Here is an 18,713-nt window from a genome sequence, read left to right on the forward strand (position 1 = left end):
TAGGATAAAACTTAACAGAAGTCTCACTTTATATCACTGTGAATAATTTGAAGGAAATTTTAAACGACTTAAAACAATCAGGGAACACAATAATGTATAGATCATAATTCGGTAAGCATAAATCCTTAAAAAAAAAGCCTTAATTAAATTCTCTAAAAACATAGTGTTATAAACAAAATGGGCCTTTAGAACTTTGACCCAAGAGCGAAACAAATGGTATGGGCTTCAAAAAACTTGGGCCCACATGAGTCCAACTCACTAAAATTCGGTGTAAGAAAAGTTGAGTGGGTTAGCTAGCAAGGTTAGGATTTTTTTTTTTTGTATATTCTCTCTAACAAACACAAAAACTCCCTCTCTTCGCTCGCTTCTGCTGCTGCTGAAACCAGAGCCAGCTTCACTCTCAGCCAAAACCCTAAATCCCCAAAAATCTCTGCCACAATGAACTGCGCAAGTAAGTTGCCTTCCTCTTCTCTTTCACTCAGTTCTCCTTTTCACAATTCTCTGATCTCTGTTTTTCATTCTTCCGTACAGTCTCCGGCGAGGTGCCGGAAGAGCCCGTCGTCTCAAAGAACTCTGGCTTGCTCTTCGAGAAGCGTTTAATCGAAAGGCACATATCGGTAGGTTTTTTCGTGTTTGTTGATATATATCATGTGTTTTCACTGTGCTTTTTAGGGTTTTTGTTTACTTTTTGGCTATGGGCAGATGAGAATGTTGTAAAGTATGTGAACGAAAAATCATGGATTATTGTTATTTCTATTTTAATTATGTTGAGATCTTCTTTGAAATTAAAGGTATACTAGTAAAATGATGAAATGGTTCATTTTTTATGAAGTGGGATATAGTCTTTTGGAAAAGTAGTGGTGGGGATGAAGGGTATATCAGTATTTAGTAATTTGAATGCCTGAGGTTTTAGTTGTATAGGAATTGAGAAAGTTCACTGTTTTTTTTTTCCCTCTCATTTAGAAAGGATTATTCAAATTTTAAAGCAAGGATCTTTTTTGTCTTTTATGTCTATAATGTATGCTAATTCTTCCTCTGATTTGAGTTTCTCGTTTGAATTTCCAATGAGATTTGGATTCGACTCCTCGTGGGGACCTACTTAGCAGTATGCCTTGTTTAGGCATATATATTTAGGTTCAACAAGAGGACCCAACTCAAATTAGCAAGTTTGAGAGATTTTTGGGTATCATTATATGTATGGCTTTTTTGCACAGGGGCCAATGACTAGATGTTCTTTCTTCTACACTTGTCATTGCATTATTTCAGTATGCATTTTGCATAAATGGTTGATAAGAAAACACTTTGATACATCTTTTCATGCCACCAGGATTATGGAAAATGCCCAATAACAGGTGAACCCCTTACTATGGACGATATTGTTCCTGTTAAAACTGGAAAGGTATGCTTATATTGCTTTTGCTTTTGCAGTTTTCCATTTTTCTTCTTTTCCTCGTGCTCATTGTTCTTCTTGGAACTTTTGTTTAATTCACGAATCATGTTGGATGTGCCGGATCTTTGGATAACTTGTTGGGACCACACATTACAGTGGAGGATAGAGATCCGTTTCTTACAATGTTGAATTTGGATTTCCATTATGATATGATGCTTCGATTCAACTGTTCAGAATATTAAAAACCTGTTTTTGCTATAAACTTTGCGTGTTAACTTTAGTGGTTTGTAATGCAGATAGTTCGGCCAAGGCCTGTACAAGCTGCTAGCATCCCTGGAATGCTTGGAATGTTCCAGACTGTATGTAGTTTTACGCATAAGAATTACTATATTTTACTCCATTTAATGTAGAATAATGCTTGCTAAAAACATAACTTTTTCTGCTGGACTCAGTGGATGATCAATTTTCATTTATTTTTTGTTATTAATTTAGTCATACTACGTGTGATATAAATATTCCAATATGCCATATATTTTGTGCTTCTAGTCAATTAGAAAGTTAGACTTCTGGGTATCTTCTCTGTCTTTGTAAATGGCTTCTTTACATTTTTGCTCTATGTACTCACTGGATTGAAATTATGGATTGGAGTATTGGACATGGGTCATGTTGTGCAATGGGAACCTTTGTCATTTAGATTTTTTTTTGCTTCTTACACTTCATGTTCCTTTCCTTCTTGTGAAACACTTCTATAGTTGACATCCTGATAGTTCTCATGATATAGTGCTGATTTGAGAATGGGTTTCAGCACTCTGATTGGGAAAATGAATAGAAATAGGGGTATGCAGTAGATGATGATCTATCTTGGGTCTTAGCTACTATAAGTAGTTGCCTATTGTAGGTTATCAATGATTGGTGAAATAATGGTGTTGTCATGGGCTGGCCTATGGGAAGTTGTTGGCAGGACTAGTTAGTCTTAAAATATTTCTATGGCTGAGCAAGTGGCTATGAGATAGAATGTTAGGCAGGTATTGGAAGGGCCAAATTCAATTATTAGTGTCACAGTCTGAAGAAATTGAGTTTTCACTACCAATAAGTTTGTTGAAAATGCTTTAGAAATCTTAATATGAAATCTCGAGTAATGGTAGATATTCACCACAGGATGCAACTTTATGTTTATGACTAATCTGTTACTGCGTCACTTGATTATTAAACTTGCCCATGTAATTTTATGATTGTCATGCAGCTTGTGTTATTGACATATGTTTTTTTTTTCCTTAAAGGAAATAGAGCGACTCTCCTATTGTATATCTTATATCAAGTTCATGCTTCTAATATACTTCTCCCATTTTCAATGAAAATAGGAATGGGATAGTTTGATGCTATCCAATTTTGCATTGGAACAACAGCTTCATACTGCACGACAGGAGTTAAGTCATGCTCTATACCAGGTATTGTTAAGTTAAAAGTGATTAAGCTGTTGAATTTTGCATGCTTCTTTTGCCGGGGCTTTCATATTATTCATTTCTGTTATATTTCTTGATTCGGATCATATTTGTTCTGTATGTTTTATTTTGTTTTGTTGTTTTTTTTTTAAATCTTTTATTCCTTATAGTTTTGGTGCAATGAAGTTTTACTGAGAATTATTGTTATCAAGCCATTTTCTGACTGTGCATTCGTTTACAGTTTCAGTTGTTACCCTAAATTAATAAAGCAATACTACTCAATTTGCTTGCTGCAATTTATGATTTTCCTAACGCTTTAGAGAACTTCAATTAGAGTTTATACTGATTGTACTCTGAAATAGTCTCTGACAAATGACCCTACTAGCTTTTTTTACTTTAATTTTAAACAAATATTAAAGGCTCTTTTTATACTCTGGTTCTGCCAGTCATTTCAATTTTTGTCGGTGAATCATCATATTTCTAAGTCTGTACATATTTTTTCTATTTTTTTTTAATTCTGGATGTTTGTTTCTAATTCCACTTCACTTATTTATTTTTTCTTCCCAAAACCTTTCCAGGCTAGAATATGAAATTGATGTTGAAATGCCTAAGTTTGTTGTTTATTTGTCATTGGTGGCAGCATGATGCTGCATGCCGTGTGATTGCAAGACTAAAGAAAGAAAGAGATGAAGCTAGATCACTACTTGCTCAGGCTGAGAGACACATACCATCATCAACACCAATTACAGTAAATGCCTCTGCAGTTAGCAATGGAAGAACAGGTTCTTTTTTTTTATACATGCTGTGGCACATTTACTGTAATTGGACACTTGAATTAATTTCAGTTGAGCATATACTTGACCCCATTAATTTCTGTCTACAGTTACTCCTGATGAAGTGGGACCTGGTGGAAAGAAAATCTGTCCCGGAATATCTGCTAGCATATTTGATGAGCTTACAGAATGTAATGCTGCTCTCTCACAGCAGCGGAAAAAGCGGCAGGTACTGTCCATGGATATTTCATTTTACAGGTTGCTTTGGTCTGAGAATTTGTAAAGCATTTATGACGTTGTCAGTTATATTCCTATATTTGGTCTTAATGGAGTCTTTTCTTTTCATCATTTATTATCTGAGACCAATTTTTAATTTTAATTTTCAATTGTTTGTTTTAACTTGGCATACTTAGATACCATCAACATTGGCTCCTGTTGATGATCTAGAAAGGTATACCCAGATATCTAGTCATCCACTTCAGAAAACAAGCAAACCAGGCATTGCATCTATTGATATACATTATAACAAGGTACGGAGTTTGTTGCTTTTGTTATTTTCAAGCATATTTGTTTTATGTGGACGATCAAGGCAGATAGTACATATAGTTTATTTGAATCTGGCTTAGTTCTCTGATCAATAGTTTTTATTTTATTTTTCATTTTTGATATCAGGACATCATTGCAACTGGGGGTTTTGATACAAATGCTGTTATTTTTGATCGATCTTCAGGAGAAATCTTATCTACTCTTAGTGGTCACTCAAAGAAGGTTTATTTTTATTTTAAGTATATTCTATTGTTTGATTTTTTATGTATAGTTTTGTATATTTTTCATGTTATTTTTTCTTATAATTTTTCTTACATTTTTTTTTAAACTTTTTTATTAAACCTTATATAAAGTTAACTGCTCCTTTGGTAGGTTACGAGTGTAAAATTTGTAGCACGTGATGACTTATTCTTGAGCAGTTCAGCAGACAAGGTAAGCTACATTCATCCTTTTCAGTTTCAACTCAACTTTTGTAGACATGGATGTCAGTGGGTTCATGCTGTCTTCATGTTTTTTTACAATTTTTTCAAAACCTTGTTAGTCCGGAGTCTGATATTTTCATTTCATGGGTCAGAAGTACTAGAATTTAGACTTGCAAACTTAGTAAGTTAGAAGTTGGGATTTCTTGTTACTTTGATCTTTTATCTTAAAAGAAAAGAATATGGTTTCAACAAAGAAAATTACTAAATGATAATTTTATATATTTAGATAAAATTCCTGTAGGAGTTTTCTAGAAGCCTTCAATTTTCACACAGGTGTTGAACATTCCCTGCATATCTTCAAAATATAGAGTTTACTATTTTCTATGATTTTGGGTAGAAATTGACATCAAATTATGCCTATCTTGATGTTGCAGACAGTGCGGATATGGCAAGGGTCAGATGATGGAAACTATAATTGCAACCACGTTTTGAAAGATCATAATGCTGAGGTAACTATGTTGCAAATTATGTAAACACACATGCACACTACACACAAGAAAGTTTGAAGTTTACACTCAAATGGCCTATTCTGGCTACCAAGTCGGTTGCACTGTGTAGACAAGTATTAGAAATGGTTTTCACCCCAAAAAGGGATCATACATGGCGCTTTTTGGAATGGGAATGCAGCAACAGCGAGCGGTTGATTCCTCCAAACCTTTCACATTGTACTCAAATTCACAACAATAATATTTCCATATTTTATGGATGGCCAAGTAATGGAAGTAATTAAATTAAATTGTCAATAACAGGGCCTTTCACCTAATATGATGTCTCTGTGACGCTGCTTTAAGCTTTTCTGAAAAGTTTAGCCTTATTATTCTGTAGAGTGCAATAAAGATTTTTACTTAAGGTTGAACTAACGATTCTATGGGGTATGTCTAGTGCCATCGGGGACCTATATTTACTTATTGGAGGGCTTCATGCCTCTGGTCTGTTATCTTTAGTCTTTTTATCTTGCCAAATTTTGAGTTTCGTTTGTTTTCCTCACTAATATTGTGTTTTGGTTTCAGGTGCAAGCAGTTACAGTTCATGCCACAAATAATTATTTCGTGACTGCTTCTCTTGACAACACATGGTGCTTTTATGAGCTTTCTTCTGGATTGTGCCTCACTCAGGTTTTAATCTGAATATCTCTTTTGAACATTGCACAAGTTATGGACTATCCCCTTCAAAATCATATAAGAATTTACACATTCTAAATTGCTTATCATTGTTGCAGAAATCTTCGTAAAGTCACTTTTGTATTTAAGCTAATAAATTGTCTGGTGTATGTTATTATTTTCTGCATCATGAAGTTTGTAAAGCTTTTCTTGGGAATGAGGTTGAATTTTATTATATCTGGGTGAGTAGAAGACTAAATGTAACTCTCTCATTCTTACAGGTGGAGGACTCTACAGGATCAGATGGTGGCTACACATCCGCAGCATTTCATCCTGATGGTCTTATCCTCGGAACAGGAACCTCAGAAGCTCTTGTTAAAATTTGGGATGTGAAAAGTCAGGTATAGAGTTATTTGTAATCTCAACCATAATTTCTCTCTGTCTATGTTTTATTTTTAAATAATCTTGACTTGATTTACTTTATTGGTTTGTAGACGAATGTTGCCAGATTTGATGGACATGTTGGAGCAGTAACTGCTATATCTTTCTCTGAAAATGGTTACTTCCTTGCGGTATGTGCTTTTGTAGTAAAATGCAGTTGATTGGTTTATTAGACGTACCATGTTTTGACATCGAGTCTGAAATGAACAGACTGCAGCAAGTGATGGTGTTAAGCTCTGGGATTTACGTAAATTGAGGAACTTCAGGACATTTGCTCCTTATGGTTCAGAGACGCCAACAAGCTCTGGTATGTACATTGGCATTCTCGTATTTCTTAAATGATGACGTTGACGATCTGGTGGTGACACATGCACATATATTTATATGTTTTCCCGTTTCTTGCAAGTTCTCAGTTGTCAAAGTTTTGCTATGACAAATATTTTCCATATATGTTTAGTTATTCTCTATTATTCTAAACCAACCTTTGTATGATGAGAGCTGTTTTTGTTGCAGTTGAATTTGACCATAGTGGAAGTTACCTTGCACTTGCGGGTGCTGATATAAGGTGTGCATTGAAAACTTTATTTGTATTTTGCTATATTTTTTAACAATATAATATTTGAAATCTGAATCTAGCTGGCTTCTGAATTTTTATTTCCTTCTAAATTTTATGAGATAGAATTCATAACTAGTGGATACCATATTTTTATGTTGAACTCATCACCTTATAGAATAAGTAGCTCTTCTACCTTGAAATACAAAGAAAAAAGATTTATCTTTTTATAAAATTATGTCAGTTTTCAACATTTTCTAGGACTAACAATTAGGATTGTACTTCTGCAGAGTTTACCAGGTTGCCAATGTTAAATCAGAATGGAACTGTATCAAAACTTTCCCTGATTTGTCTGGCACAGGTATGCACACTTTATTACCAGCGACGCCTTAAATCCAAATTTGACTTGATTTTTCTCACACTAATTTTTTATTTTAGGTAAAGCAACTTGTGTAAAATTTGGTCCGGATGCGAAGTACCTTGCAGTTGGATCAATGGACCGAAACCTCCGGATTTTTGGCCTACCAGGGGATAGCGAAGCAATGGAGTCTTAAACCAACATAAAGTCAATCTAGCTAGAAAATTACTGTTGTACCTCTACTTGCTGATTCATTTTTGTTGGGACTGAATACTGATGATTAGTAGGTTGTGGCCGTGTGTGCTCCCAGTTTCGAAATAAAGAACTGGAACAGAGCTGGAGGCAATTCCTACATTTGAGCATATTATGCGGCTACTTCATCCTCTGCTCATCTGAGTTGTGACATTCTTAATAGCCAGTGGTTAGAACTTAGGCATATGATCTCTCCTTCTTTTGTACTATTTTTTTTCTTTATGTGATTTTTTTTCTCTTGAAATATACTGCGGTTTCTGAATGGTGAAAATGGAGTTATTATGATCATTGATTGAGAACTGCCCGCATGTAATTTAATGAAATAGTTTATTGATCGACCCACTTGGAATGAGCCCCATACAAACAGGTCATTATTTGAAATCTTTTGGAAGACATTTTTCAGTCAAATGCACGTAGAATCGTCATCTTTTATGAGTATATTTTTCCAACTGTAATAAGGAATATTTTGACGGAATTGTTACGCAATAAAGTTATATAAGCAGTCTCTAAAAGCACAGAATGAAAAATACAGGCAGCTTTTTAGACAATAGTGAACCTCAATGAAATCTCAACCTTTAAAAGAATGATTAATACAAAGAAAGAAAAACAGCTTGTTGCTAAGGGTATAAATAAGAATAACAAATACCAATAAATACAATTAGCTACAACAAAAACTATATATAACAATTCATTCACCCATGTAGTAATACTAAATCCCTCCAACATCTAAATGGTAAAGAAGGGTGAAGAAAAGGAATAAAGAATGAATATCATGAAATTAGAAAAATGGAGATGAACAGAGTGATCTCAGAGTTCCTGTCAATGAAGGTACTGCGATGCATGCGTGAAACCCCATAGCTGCATAGGTGAAGATAAGCATTAGAGAGTTACGACCAAAAATTTAAGCCACAAGACATAAATGACATTGCATCATATGAATTTTATGACTAATATTATGGTGTAGCTAGCTACGTGTGTAGTACCTCAACATTCTTTAACTCAAACTCTGGGTTATGAGCCAAGCACATGTTTCCAAATGTTTCACATGGTCCACTGGTTCCATTTAAACTATTCAAATAAAAGTTCACAACCATGAGTAAGGAAGTTCAAGTAATTCAAATTGATCAGAGACTGCAAATTAATTCAGAATGTGTAATTTGGGAAAGCAACTTACAGATCTCCATCCAAATACAATGCAAAGTTGCCACCACCTCCAAGTGCAAGCAAGTTGTCTAGGCACAAGTAATAATATCTGTTGGCTCCTATTTGGACAAATCAGAGTCTTAGAAGATTATTTGTAGGTATTTGAATATACTGATGTTCAGTAATCTAAATTGTTCACTAAATTCACAGATGCACATGTACTATATATTCTTTTATATCTTGAATATTTTTCAGCCCTACATGCTCAATGCTAAAAAAAATTCAAAAAAATGTCTATTTAATTTATTTATTTTTGCAAAATAGTACTTTTGCATGACCAGGGATCAATATGGTATTGAATGTGGTTGGTAAAGACTACTTTTAAAGAGTTTGAAAACAAGAGCTTTTACTAAAAATAACTTTTGAAAGGTCAATTTGGCAAAGGAATCTGAATAGATTAGAATCTTAACAAATGTCAAACCACCCTAGACAAATATGAAGAATGAAGCAAATAGTTAGATTTGAATTTTAAAATTCTACCAACAGACGCACAAGAATTCAATTCTGGTTAAAATGAGCTGTTCAAATCTTGTTATCAAACAAATTCAGCAATCAAATACGTACTCCCCCAGTTATCCTTCTCTACGAGCAAGAAATAATGCCAACTTGTGAATTTTATAGGGAAATCATGTTAAAGAGAATATTCATAAAAAAGATACATAAAAGTGCTTACCAGTTGGTCTGAACAGCCTCGGCTCACCATATATGGTTGTAAAAACAAATGTTTGGTTCGTTCCCTAAAACCAATAGAGAAAGAAAAACTTATTCTCACACTGATAACATAAAAAAGAGAAAAGAATTATATTTTTCAGAATTGTGAGAAGACATCTGGTGAAAAACATGTTTATGGAGTTCGTATCCATAAAATAGTAGGTTGACTTACTTGGTATTTTCTCTTTGCAGTAGGTCTTAATGGACAATCAAGAAGCCCACCAAAAATGGCCCCTTGCTTATCTCCGACAATCTAGAACACATATAGACTCTCTACATTATCTCAAATTTCTTGATAAATTATAATTTTATGAATGCACTCAAATCAAGAGTCGTAACCATACCAGCAAACAAGGACCAGGAAGTTCAGCACTTCTGCGGATAAGTGTGCGAAGTGATATGCCATGTTTCAACGTACTGCCCTTCATTTTAAATAAATCAAATACTGAATAAGAGCCAAATGCCCAAAATACAAAAGAATAAGGCAACTTTAGCAGCAGTCATAAAATTTCTTAGGAGATTTACCTGTAAAGCAAGACCCATTGGCACCCCCTAACAATGTTTGGGATTGATGAAAACAAGAACTCATACAAGTCTGTGGAAATGAAAGCAGAGTCTTCCATGAGATAAGCTAAAGGCTTCTGAGGACTGTGCTCTTCCATTGCTTCTTCAAATACTTCAGAACTACTTGTGCTACCTCCCGAGACCTTGCCAATGCTGTCGATGATTTCGTCTTTTTCATGATCATTATGAGTTCCCCTTCTGTCATTTGCTGCATTACATGATACATCACCGCCCAACGGTTCATCGTGGCGTTTAGAGTTTCTGTTATTGTATCTAACAGGGAGGGATGGAATTAGCTTGAATTCATGTTGATGCTTATCCGATCCTGATCCATTAAAGCTTACTGATGGGATAATGTTGGAAATGTATGAAGAAAATGATTTCCCCACTTTAGGATACGATCTGGTCTACACATTCACAATACAAGGCCCCACATCAAAAACTTGAAACTTAAGTCAAAAGACATGAATATTCATTTGAGATCAAATTCAGTTGCTTTTCACATGCTGCATAGGATAATAGAGACATACTATTCATACCCAAAACATAATTACACTAAAATCGAACAAGTAACCATACAGAAGTTGAATATTCTCCTCAAAGAGACCACAACAACCTTATTGAATAAGAGCACGGACTCATACAGCTCTAAAAATGAACAACCCTTGAGTTGTTTTATCCTTTTAGCATTGAAAAAGAGTTCTTATTAAAAAAAAAAAAAAATCCATCTGTGTTATTGTGATCAAAGAAAAACGCAAAATCCAACCAAAAAGAGTACTCAATGAACAAATGACATCTGATAACAACGTCGTCTAAAAGAGTCAGATCTCAAAAATACGCTGTGCAATAAAAAAGGAATCAACATTTCTAAGCTAACCCATGAAGCTCAAACTTTGAATTTAAAACACAATCATATATTGATACCTGAGGCTGAGGGTGGCGATCTTGAGGTTGAGATTGAGAAGAAGTGGGTGAGTTTGTGGAATGAGGAAGAAAACGAGAGAGTTTCTCTGTTACTTTGTCTTTGAATGTATACATTTCAATAGATTTTGCAGAATCTCATCAATTCTGAGCCCTTTCTCTCTCTATTTATATTTGTCTTAACAAAGAAAGATGCGTCGGTGAGGTGGAAAAGTGACTCCAACCAAAACTCATTAGATACTTTCAGTTTTTTTGGTTTTTTATTTTATTATTATTAAAAAAAAACATAATAAAGAAAATATAAGATAAATCTAGTGAAAGAACATGCACAATGCACAATGCACAATGCACAATGCACAATTGTACCATATGATTCATTTTTAAAATATTTTGATTACATCATATAGAGATGTCGCAAAAATTCATAAGTTTAAAATGATATAAAATTATAGGGTAAGACTAAATTGCAGCTACTTTTTCGGCTGCATTGGAACATTTAGTGGGTTATTTTCTATACCTCAATAAAAAAATTTATATGATGGTGTACATTATAACGTCTTGCAAATTTTCAAAAAATTACGAATAATTTAAAATACAAAAAATAAAGTTCAAATAGTTGAGTTTTATACGTGTATACAAAATAAATAAGCATGTGTGCAACAAGTTGTTTGAACATTGTTTTTTACACTGTAAATTATTCAAAATTTCTTGATAGTTTGCAGAATGTCTTAAGTTACTACAATGTACACCGTTATATAAAAATTGAAAAAAAATTATTAAGGTATAGAAAACACCCAGTGCAGCCAAAAAAGTGACTGCATTATTTCCCTAAAATTATATATTAAAAATCTGAGAACTTGAACTCAATCAACTCTCACTCATAGAAAGAGATTTCGCTCAAATAACCAATGAAATACTTGAAAATCAAATAAAATATATAAATTATTCATATATTTCTATATAAAAAGTGTATACATAATAGAAATTTTTTATTTTAACGGTTTGTTTTGTTAACTTTAATGGAATATTATACATATTTAACGAAATATACTATTAAAACTAATTAAAAATAGATATTTATTAATTATATTAATATAAATTTAAATATTATAATATAAATTTAAATATTATAATAAAAATTTAAATATAAATTCAAATGTTATAAAATATCATTATTATAAAAATATATAATACAAATATAGATATTTAATAATTATATTAATATAAATTTAAATTTTATATAATATTATTATGATAATAATATATAATATTAATTTTTTACTAATTATATTAATATGAATTCAAATATTATAAAATATTATTATAATAATAATATTTACTACAGACATTTAATTTTTATTAAAAAATTATCATTTATGTTTACAAAATTATCATATTATATATATATATTTTAAAAAAATTATAAATAATATTTTGATTTAATTTTTCATTTAATATGTTTATGTCATTTGTATGTATATTGTTTATTTATTTGAAATTTATATAATAATTATACAAATTTAATAATAATAATTAATAAATTCTAAAAATAAAATTAAACAAACGTGTGTGTGTGTGTGTGTGTGTGTGTGTGTGTGTGTGTGTGTGTGTGTGTGTGTGTGTGTATATTTAACCGAAACAAAAAATTTAACCAACTAACTATTCTAAAGCTATTTCTCTAGCAAAAGAATATTGTTAAATAATAATAATTTTACAAAAAGTAGCTTTGAATTAGTGCTTTTCTTATTTCTAAATAAAATTAAATCTTATTTTCAGTCAAAGCAATTATAGGTAATGTTTGGACATAAATTTTGACTAATTAAGTATTATTCTTATAGAATTCAATAGAAATTTGTACATTTGATGTTAATTGTGGGTCAAATTATTTTAGAATATTCAAATTTGGTGAAAAGACAAGGATAATGATAAGAATAAATACTTTTAACGCATGTTGGTAATTAATATTTAAAACTTCAAGATTAAAATTTTTACCCGATGATAGCTTAAACTATTAAAATTGAATTCTTTTAATAGTGAAATGAGGTAATAAGAAAAATTGTTCTGATATTTTCGGACATGAATCAAGCTATGTGAATACAATGATTGTAAAACACTTTTCTACAATCAAAACAACAAAAAAGGGTTCCAAGACAAAATATAAGTCAAAAAGTTGATAGTGATCTTTATTTTTAAAATTTGATTTTTACTATTATAATAATCAAGCATCCACCTTCTAACCTAAGTGAAAATAGAAAAAAAGGTTTAAACCTATTACTAAGTTTAACTCTAAACTTTTAAATTAATGTAAAAAAAAACCCTCCTATTTTAATTAATAAAAAAGAGTTTCTTTGCCTATTTTAAGTTAAAACTTTAGACACAAGGGTTCAAGAGTTAAGCTAAATTCAAGTCTCTTAATGCTCATTAGTTGATTTCCATTTTGTAAGTTCACAATGTTTCAAATTATATGATACAAGTCCAATAAGTAGATTATAATCAAAGAAGTAGTTGTAATAATATTTGAATATTGAAAATAAAATAAAAACTAAATTTATTATTTAAAAAAATAAAGAAAAGTCAAATTTATCCTAAGTAAAAATAAACACTTCATTTGTACAACAAATGTCCCTCTTAAAATAAATTTTAAAAAAAACCTAAAACACTATTTATCTTTAAGCATTATTTGGTTGTAAAGTAAACTTTTTTCTAATAAAGTAGACCAACCACTTTACATAAAACACCACAAAAGATTATTATAGGTAAAGAAAAAAAAAAGCATAAAAGAGAGCTGGGAAAGAGCCCAAGTATAAGATTGTTCATTCATTAATAGAAATAGTATGTGCACTAGACAATGATCTAAGATAAGTTTCCAAAAACTTGATAGTTCCAAGCCCAATTTGCTAAATTATGAGCTAGACTATTACAATCTCCAACAACATGAATTAAAAGAACAACCCAAAAAAGCTTCAAAGGTCTTCAAGTGACATTCCATGGCTTAGCCTCTAGAACAACTAGCAGAGCAACTTCAGCTTCCCCTAGTACCTATAAGAAGTGTGTGATGCAGCTGCAAATAAGGGTTTTATATCCATATTTGGTATCTATAATTTTTGTTACCTTGGGTTTTGTAGAACTCTTGGTAAGATCACAAGCATAAGCTAGTTTGTCTATATTCAATGTCGAACTTGCATAAGCTACATTAAATTTAAAAAAAAAAAAAACCAAAAATGAGATACGTACCTTTTTCACGCGCCACGCGACATATTTAGAGCATTTAATCTTTCTTCTTCTTGCACACAGTCATAAACGAGCTCATTAAAAGTCCATTTATCCTTTTGACAATATCTCATTCTAAATTGATTATATTGGACAGGAAGTGAAATGAGTATAAGATGCATGAGAAATTCCTCAGGCAGGTTTATCTTTAGTGCATTTAGCTTGGAAATGACATTACACATTTCCATAATGTACTTCCATATATGTCCTCTTCCTTTATACTTCATTGACATAAGTTTAGCTACAAGTGCACTTATCTCCACCTTTTCGTTCGTTGCAAAAAGTTTCTCTAGTTCCTCAAGAAACTTCTTAGCATTTTTCTCATGAGATAAAGTGCTCCAGTATGCTTCTGGAATTCTGTTTTTCATTATTAGAAGACTTAACCGATTAGAACGCTCCCACCTCTCATATTCCTCTTTAATCTCAGAAGAACTTTCATTATTGAGAGGTGAAGGTTGTTCTTTTAATAGAGCAAGGTCAAGATTCATTAACCCGAGAAAAAGTAACATCTTATCTTTCCAAGTCTTAAAGTTTGTGCCATTAAGCATAGGAATAAAATTAATGTTTGAAACATTAATGGGAGCGAAAGTAGTTCCTAAATAGAAAACAAAAATTGAAACAAAAGCTCATAATCCAAAATATCATGTTAAAGGTTAAAACAAAACTACAACACACGATTACATATTTATACACTTATAATATATAGTATATAATATAATATAAACAAACAAACAATATTGGGGCCTCAATGTAAGAGACCTACACAACATTGATGTTTTAGTCTTTCAACAAAAAGAACAACTTGTAAGGGACACTCAACATGCAATAATTATTTGTGATAAGAGATCAAGTGAAAGTATTAGCTTTTATTTAGACTGACTATTGTTCATATAGAAACTTGATAACCTTCACAATTTTATTTTCGCAAATATGCATATTATTTAACAAACAATAACTTCCTTTTAGGCCAATCATTGTCTGCACAGCTTATTATACCCAAACATATAAATCTACACAACCGTTGCTACTTTGACAGCATATTCCTTAATTTAATTTATTTTAAGACATTAGATAATTTATGCATAATAAAAGAATTTGAGTGGATGTGGCACTGATGTATAGCACAATGCTAGGCTTCCGCTTCAGCAATGTTGCAGCATTGCCAATGTAGTATTGTGCTTGTAACTAAGGGTGCATGTGGAGTGGGGCGGGGCGAGAAGTGTCGCAACCCTTACCTCCTCAACTTCCATCAAGAGAAGACGGGAAACTATCCCGTCCCTATCCTAATAGGGCGCTGTCTTGCAAGGATTTGATCCTGCGAAGAAAATGTACATCCATGTGAAGTGTTTCTACCCTTGCCTTTTCGATTATGATTAAGGAACGGGAAACCATCGTATAACTACTCTAACAGGGTGAGATGTTGCAAGGATTGATTATGTGAAGAAAATATGCATTCCTAAATAGTTTCACAAATCTTTCTTTCCAATTCTGATTAATTCGTCTCTATCCTAACAAAACAGGGTCTTGAAAGAATTTGATTCTACGAGGAAAATACGCATTCTAATTGTGATGCTTGTGCTATTGGAAGAGTAGTTATAAGGTTCATCTTAAATTGGAAGAGTAGCTATAATGTAGCTTTTGAGAATTTGGAATTTCTATATTGGTTCTTTAAGAAAAATACTAAAAAAAAAAAACTTAATTTTCTGAATCCTTAGACCATAAATAACTAAAATAAGGCATAAAAATAATCAAAAAAAAATTTCATGCAATTGTTAAAGAAATCAAGACTTACAGAGAAAATCAAACTCCAAAATCATACTGCAAATATGAAAAATTAAAATGTCTAACAATTATGCCAAAATATATATATAAACCCTATAAAAATTCAAATGAGTGGCCAAAAAAGTCCAAATCGTGTGTACAAATGATCAAGATATGAAGAATTTTATGAGATAAAACAAAATTCATGATTCTTAATAATTTAAGATGAAGAATGGTCCGATTTTTATTCTTGATTAGATTGTTAAATCAAATAATAAAATTGAATAAACATCACAAGGATCAATATACCAAATTAAGAATTCAATAGATGCATACCTGAATACATGATGATGATGGTTATCGAAGATATTAAAGTGGTTCCACAAACTAATTACAAGATAACACAATGAATTTTCTCATGGAAGGAGACGACAATTTTTTTTACTAATGGGAAGGAGAAAGACGAGATTGTAGGGACGAATTTGGTATTTTATAAATACTAGGATACTCGTTAACTTTCCTCTTAAAAAAAAAACTGCATTATCAATTAACAAGTTTTGGGTCACTACAGAGCCCATAAGCCCGAACTTATTAGAGCCCATAAGCCCGAACTTATTAGAGCCCAATAATAGTTTTTTTAGCAATATTAGAGCCCAATAATTAAAATAAGGAAATTTATAAAAATATGGAAAAATTAGAGGGGAATCACCATATTGTTGAAGCTCATCTTTACTGCTTTCATTCTTCCCCTTAACCTTTGCAAAACCAGACCCTTCTCTCATTCTTCGCCAGAACCAAACCCTCTTTCTCATCAGCAACCACCCACGACCGCCACTCTCTGGAGAACCTTGAACTCTGCAACCCACATTTCGCCCAACTTTGGAGAACCCAACAACCCACACACTCACTTTCTCCTATCTTCTCTTCTGCCAACGTAACGACTTGATTTTGGAGAACCCATAATGTGCCACAAACAATGCTCAGTCACCCTCCGTCAATGTCAGCGTTCAACTTTACTTTTGCAGTAGAAAGTCGGGTAGAAGGTTCATCTTTAACCTATTTGTTGCTTAGTTTGGATTTGTAATGTTGATAACATGTTTGCTATGTGCTGATTTTTGAAACACAACTTTTGGTTTTATGATCCTAATATGCTAATTAGTTTGTTATTTATGGGCCACCAGGTTTTTGATGAATTGTCTTAGTAGATAACATTGTGTGTTTGAGTTGTTTTGGGCACAATTGCATAGATCTTTTTGTTTTTGGTGGTATAATAATGTTATTAGTCTGTAGTGGAATTCTAGTAGTACTTATCATCTGCCAAGTTCCCCCTTTGTCTTGTTTACTTGGTGAGCCGAGGGAAATAAATTAAGAGAATCGGGTTGAACAAATAAAAACCTACAGAGTTCATAATAGTATAGAGTTCAACCCTTTAGTGATATGTGCTGTGTCTTGTATTTTACTCTGTGTTTATATGTATACAAGTGTCATGAATTTTATACATATTATATATCACATATATGTGTTACATATGATAAAAATGTTCTCAATCCATTCAAGTTATAACTAAAAGTAGCTTAACTCATTCAAGTTATAGCTATTCAGAAGTTTGTTGAATTTGCTGCTACAATTTTTTTTTGTTTGTATTGTCATTTGTATTTGTGGGTCATGTGCATGTGTTTAGCTTATTATCGATCATATAATTTTACTACATTTTCAACTTCATTATTCATTCATTGTATATTCTTTTTATTTTGTTATGTTTAAATGTGAAGTTATTTAGGTTGATATTGGTTGCTTATATTTCCTTTTTTCTTTTTATTTGTTATGTGTTTAAGGTTGCTTCCGGTTGCTTTAAAATGACTATATGTTTTAATTTGCGGTAGTATGTAATTGTATCTAGTTGATTGTGGTTGCACCAGGTTAATTTGATTTATTGGGGCTCATTATTCTATAGTATTATTTTTTATTATTTTCTTGTGCTTATTTTATAGGGTATGCAATTCATTGTTCCTCCTGAAAAATATCATCGAGCAAAATATTATGCCATCATCAAGTATGAGCAGCTTACTTTTGTGCATGAGTTGATATCTCCAAAACAACTTTCTGATTTTGTTGATTCTTGCTTTTGACATTCCTTGTCGTCCTTTGTCATCCAGTATCAACTCATTCATATATTTTTGCTTAGTGAGTTGAAACAACCCAACTCTCATGAGATTTGAATTGGTGTAGTTGGTATGAAACTTCGTTTTGGGATAGAGGAATTTGCAATGGTCACTAGTATACGCTGTGTTGGATCAGTTGACAAGAAAGTATATGTTAGGCCATGCAATAGTTTCTTTAACACCCATTATGAAGGTATTAAAAAGGTAAGTAAGAATAATTTGCAAGTGTTAGGCTAGTTTTTGCCTACTTTTTAAGTGTTTCGATCATTGTTTTCTTATTTGGTTCACAATTTTGGAGCGGATTTATGCTTGTTTTTCTTGATTTCAGGTTTATGCACTATAATTGGGCAATTGGCGTGAAAAGTGGAGATTTAGTGCTAAACCGGAGCCAAAAGCGTGTTAACCTAAAATTCAAATTAGGGACGCGGCGCTACTGATGGCGCTGTGGCGCTAGTATCCATTACAGCGCCTCTCCAATCTTGTCACGATCCGCCAACACCTGCTCCAATCTTCTCTTTCTTCTTTTTCTAAGGTTAGAGAAGTTTGAATCAATCCAAATCGCGACTTCCTCTCATTAAAAACGAAAACCTCCTCACTTTTCTCCTAAAATGATGAAATTACCCTTAAAAATTCTGACACGTACGGACAGTAGCGCTGCGGCGCCATAGCACGATTGAGAAATTTTGAACTTTCTGTAAAGAGGGCTCGCTGCGGCTGTAAGACACCCTAGCGCCGCGGCTCCAAAGGCTGCACCGCGGCGCTAATTCCTCCTGGGATCTCGACT

At 32.4% G+C, this 18,713-nt stretch overlaps 3 protein-coding genes and 1 long non-coding RNA gene across 7 annotated transcripts; 2 read left to right on the forward strand and 2 right to left on the reverse strand.

The window, feature by feature from the left end:
* Positions 1 to 303: 303 nt before the first annotated feature.
* LOC133819664 (pre-mRNA-processing factor 19-like) lies at positions 304 to 7,679 on the forward strand. Its single transcript, XM_062252965.1, has 18 exons — positions 304 to 451; positions 532 to 617; positions 1,328 to 1,399; positions 1,687 to 1,749; positions 2,752 to 2,838; positions 3,473 to 3,614; positions 3,716 to 3,834; positions 4,019 to 4,135; positions 4,278 to 4,373; positions 4,524 to 4,583; positions 5,008 to 5,082; positions 5,644 to 5,748; positions 6,015 to 6,134; positions 6,228 to 6,305; positions 6,385 to 6,481; positions 6,688 to 6,739; positions 7,018 to 7,088; positions 7,166 to 7,679. The coding sequence occupies exons 1-18, from the start codon at positions 439 to 441 to the stop codon at positions 7,279 to 7,281; spliced, it is 1,569 nt and encodes a 522-aa protein (XP_062108949.1). The 5' UTR covers positions 304 to 438; the 3' UTR covers positions 7,282 to 7,679.
* A 209-nt stretch (positions 7,680 to 7,888) lies between these two features.
* Positions 7,889 to 10,939, reverse strand: LOC133819666 (uncharacterized). The gene is made up of 8 exons (XM_062252966.1): positions 10,740 to 10,939; positions 9,777 to 10,222; positions 9,596 to 9,668; positions 9,424 to 9,504; positions 9,214 to 9,277; positions 8,512 to 8,599; positions 8,321 to 8,405; positions 7,889 to 8,195 (listed from the first exon to the last, which is right to left on the reverse strand). Exons 1-8 carry the CDS (start codon positions 10,851 to 10,853, stop codon positions 8,157 to 8,159), a joined length of 990 nt encoding a protein of 329 aa, XP_062108950.1. The 5' UTR covers positions 10,854 to 10,939; the 3' UTR covers positions 7,889 to 8,156.
* A 2,590-nt stretch (positions 10,940 to 13,529) lies between these two features.
* On the reverse strand, positions 13,530 to 16,264 carry LOC133819667 (uncharacterized). Of its 4 annotated transcripts, none has more exons than XM_062252968.1 (3): positions 16,104 to 16,264; positions 13,971 to 14,601; positions 13,530 to 13,775 (listed from the first exon to the last, which is right to left on the reverse strand). In XM_062252968.1, the coding sequence occupies exons 1-2, from the start codon at positions 16,111 to 16,113 to the stop codon at positions 13,976 to 13,978; spliced, it is 636 nt and encodes a 211-aa protein (XP_062108952.1). In that variant the 5' UTR covers positions 16,114 to 16,264; the 3' UTR covers positions 13,530 to 13,775; positions 13,971 to 13,975. The 4 variants fall into 4 exon arrangements, 3 of the variants coding, with proteins under 3 accessions (XP_062108952.1, XP_062108953.1, XP_062108951.1); XM_062252969.1 differs by having other exon boundaries at positions 13,530 to 13,797; XR_009886412.1 differs by having other exon boundaries at positions 13,530 to 15,321; positions 16,104 to 16,256.
* A 411-nt stretch (positions 16,265 to 16,675) lies between these two features.
* LOC133819668 (uncharacterized) lies at positions 16,676 to 18,047 on the forward strand. Its single transcript, XR_009886413.1, has 2 exons — positions 16,676 to 16,810; positions 17,759 to 18,047. It is a non-coding gene; the product is annotated as an uncharacterized LOC133819668 (long non-coding RNA).
* Positions 18,048 to 18,713: the final 666 nt, after the last annotated feature.

Source organism: Humulus lupulus, chromosome 2 (assembly GCF_963169125.1).
Source record: "Humulus lupulus chromosome 2, drHumLupu1.1, whole genome shotgun sequence".
NCBI classification, from domain to species: Eukaryota; Viridiplantae; Streptophyta; class Magnoliopsida; order Rosales; family Cannabaceae; genus Humulus; species Humulus lupulus.

Bases quoted from the DNA above. Each gene is read 5' to 3' on its own strand.
- LOC133819664 (XM_062252965.1), top strand. The intron at 1,400-1,686 runs GTATGCTTATAT...TTTGTAATGCAG, and splicing joins TTCCTGTTAAAACTGGAAAG to ATAGTTCGGCCAAGGCCTGT. The intron at 4,584-5,007 runs GTAAGCTACATT...TTGATGTTGCAG, and splicing joins TGAGCAGTTCAGCAGACAAG to ACAGTGCGGATATGGCAAGG.
- LOC133819666 (XM_062252966.1), bottom strand. From the start codon at position 10,853: ATGTATACATTCAAAGACAAAGTAACAGAGAAACTCTCTCGTTTTCTT. The intron at 9,505-9,595 runs GTATGGTTACGA...TATGTGTTCTAG, and splicing joins TTCCTGGTCCTTGTTTGCTG to ATTGTCGGAGATAAGCAAGG. The intron at 9,278-9,423 runs GTAAGTCAACCT...TATTGGTTTTAG, and splicing joins CTGCAAAGAGAAAATACCAA to GGAACGAACCAAACATTTGT.